This window comes from Vombatus ursinus, unplaced genomic scaffold (genome assembly GCF_900497805.2).
Source record: "Vombatus ursinus unplaced genomic scaffold, bare-nosed wombat genome assembly UNPS02015066.1, whole genome shotgun sequence".
Classification (NCBI taxonomy): domain Eukaryota; kingdom Metazoa; phylum Chordata; class Mammalia; order Diprotodontia; family Vombatidae; genus Vombatus; species Vombatus ursinus.
Window position 1 is genome coordinate 730,973 of NW_020954844.1, and position 2,794 is coordinate 733,766.

The 2,794-nt window shown below is 44.0% G+C and overlaps 1 protein-coding gene across 1 annotated transcript in view; it reads right to left on the bottom strand.

The window, feature by feature from the left end:
- DNAH6 (dynein axonemal heavy chain 6) overlaps window positions 1-2,794 on the bottom strand; it is a 236,355-nt gene that overhangs the window by 34,878 nt on the left and 198,683 nt on the right. The window contains exon 67 of the mRNA XM_027846132.1: window positions 1,350-1,496. Within this exon, the coding sequence (XP_027701933.1) occupies window positions 1,350-1,496 (147 nt within the window). The remainder of the gene's footprint in view (window positions 1-1,349; window positions 1,497-2,794) is intronic.

The window sequence follows — 2,794 nt, forward strand, 5'->3', positions numbered from 1 at the left end:
AAGTGTCAAGTGTCTGAGGCTGGATTTGAACTCAGGTCCTCCTGACTCCAAAGCTAGTGCTCTATCCACTGCACCACCTAGCTGCCCCTTTGGAACAGCCCTTTCAAGCTCCCAGATCAGTTACATCTCTCTAACAATGCAACACACAGCTGTTTCGCCTTCAGTAAACCCACATCTCTATTACATGTGGGTTGGGAGGGTGAGCCCAGAGTCTGGCTACCCATGGATTTAGATCCACCAAAAAGTCTGATGCCTGAATCTCCACTGGCCCCCCTGACTCTTGGGCATCCTTTTCATTCATTTCTTCTTGGCCCTTTGTGGCATTCCTCACAGCAGATGCTACCGACCTTGCACTCTCTCCTCAACCTCTCGGCCCTCTGCTCCTTCCCCTCTCAGCAGGGAAACTCTCCTCTTACTTCACGGAGAAGATCTAGGTCATCTGATGGAAATTCTCCTCCCTCCACTGCCACATTTTTCTAAAATAGCTTTACTAGGACTTTCCCTTTTCGCGTGCTCTTCTGGGCTCTGGCTTACCTAACTGCACCCTTTCTTGTTCTCTCGTTCATTCTTCTCCTGGGTTTGCTCTTGGTTTTCTGGAATTTACAGACATGTTGCTCTCTCCTCCTAGACCCATTAATTTGCCCTCTGCAATGTCTCCCATCTCCTGTGCATTTTCAGTGCTATGATTCCAGTCGAGGCCTTCATTACCTCTCATCTGCACTACTTCAATAGCATCCTAACCTGTCTTCTCTCCTTTAGGATTTTTGCACATTCCTGATACATGGGACAGTATGAACAAATGCATAGATTGGAGTAGCACAGGCCATGTTCAAGGTATGATGAGGATCCCAGTATGCTTGGAGTTTAGTGTCCAGACGAGGCAAAGATTGGAAAGCGACAGTGGTTGATTTGAACAAGCTGGTTTTCTGATGTAGAACCAGGTCTTTCAAGCTTTCACAACACTCCACCATTTGTAATAGTTTCATTAGGATCATAAAGCTGGAGTTTAAAGGGCCTTCAGAGGCCAACGCCATCAATTTCATAGGTGAGGAACCCAAGGTCCAGAGAGAGTCAAAGACTTGGTCCTGGTCACAGAAAAGATCATAGATGTAGAAGGGTCTCAGAGGACATCCAGTCTAATCCTTTTATTCTATAACTCAAGAAGAAACCAAGGCCTAGGGCAGTGAAGTGACTCAATAAAGTCCCAAAGGCAGTGAGCGTCATAAGCAGGATTTGAACACAAGTCCCCCACTCTGGAGCCAGAGCTCTTTCCACTGTCCCATGCTGCCTCCTATTATTTCTCCAATGACCTATGATGCTGCTTTATGAAACAAGAAAAGAGAATGTACCTGAATGATAGCATGGAAGAAACAAATGCCAAAAATGATTTTTCTCCATTTCCTTCCAAGTATATTTTCTTCAAAAAATGAAGGTGTCATTTCAGTGAATGCTCGTCTGATATTTGCACGGAGACCTTTTGGAGGTTCATTGGTGACCTGGTTAATTAGAGAACATACATTAGCAATTATTTTAGTTGTTGTTTAGTCATTTTTCAGCCGCGTCCAACTCTTCATGACCCCATTTGGGATTTTCTTGGCAAAGATACTGAAGCAGTTTGCCATTTCCTTCTCCAGCTCATTTTCCAGATGAGGAAAATGAGGCAAACAGGGTAAGTGACTTGCCTAGGGTCACCTAGCTAGTAAGTGGATTTGACCTCACGAAGATGAGTCTTCCTGGCTCTAAGCTCAGCACTCTATCCACTGCACCAATTAACTGCCTGTAATAGTATTTAGTTTGTTATTTAGCAATTACTTAGGTTATTTATAAATCCACTTACTGTCTGAAAGCCACTAGGCAAATGTAGAGAAGTGATGGTGACTGATCATTCATGCAGCTTCTGGGTCCTTGGCAAAGCAGGGTTTGGGATGGGGAAGTACTTGTGAGGCCCAGGGCTGAGGATAGTACATTTATACCCAAGAGACTTGGCAAGCAATTAAACACAAATTTTCCTACATGTGGGCCAAAGAGACTCAGGAGGTTCAGACTTTCTCCACTGGGATGGGCTTGTGATTTTCAGTAATTCTCCTACATGTAGAACTGCCTCATGCCTGCTTGTCTTGTCCTGTTGTAAAGCACATTTTCCTGTATTTGAGTTTAGAACTAGGAAATGAATGCATAATTTTGATGGATGTGACATACCTCTCTGTGTGTCTCTGAGAAATCAGCATCTCATAAGCTAACTTGACTGTTTATCATAGCTAGCATTTATATAGAATTTTAAAGTTTGCAAAGCACATTATATATATACATATATATGAGATAATGTATTATTCTCATTTTATAGAGGGGGAAACTGAGGCAAAGTGACTTGCCCAGGGTCACACAGCTAGTAAGTGTCTGAAGCAGGCCTGGAATTAAGGCTTCCCAACTCCCAGGTTCGGCAATCTATCTGCTATACTGCCCAGCTCTCCCCTAGTACCCTTTTCCTCTCCCTCTTCCAAGTTAATGTCCCATATGATAAAGCAATGACAATAGCAACATGATTCTGCCTTTTTATAAAACTGAATCAGAGGCAATATCTCAACCCACACTGTCACTAGAGGTACCCAGTTATCAAGCTTTCCCCTCATTCCCTTGGCATCTCTAGTTGTCTGTGCCTCATTGATTTTGGCATTCTGCAAGGTTATGCCAGTCTCTTGCTGCCATCAGCCTTTCCATTCTCCCCTTCTTTGCCTTCTTCACGGGGCCCTCTTTGAATTGAGTTCTGGCTTTGGAGGGGCTGGTCAGGTAGATG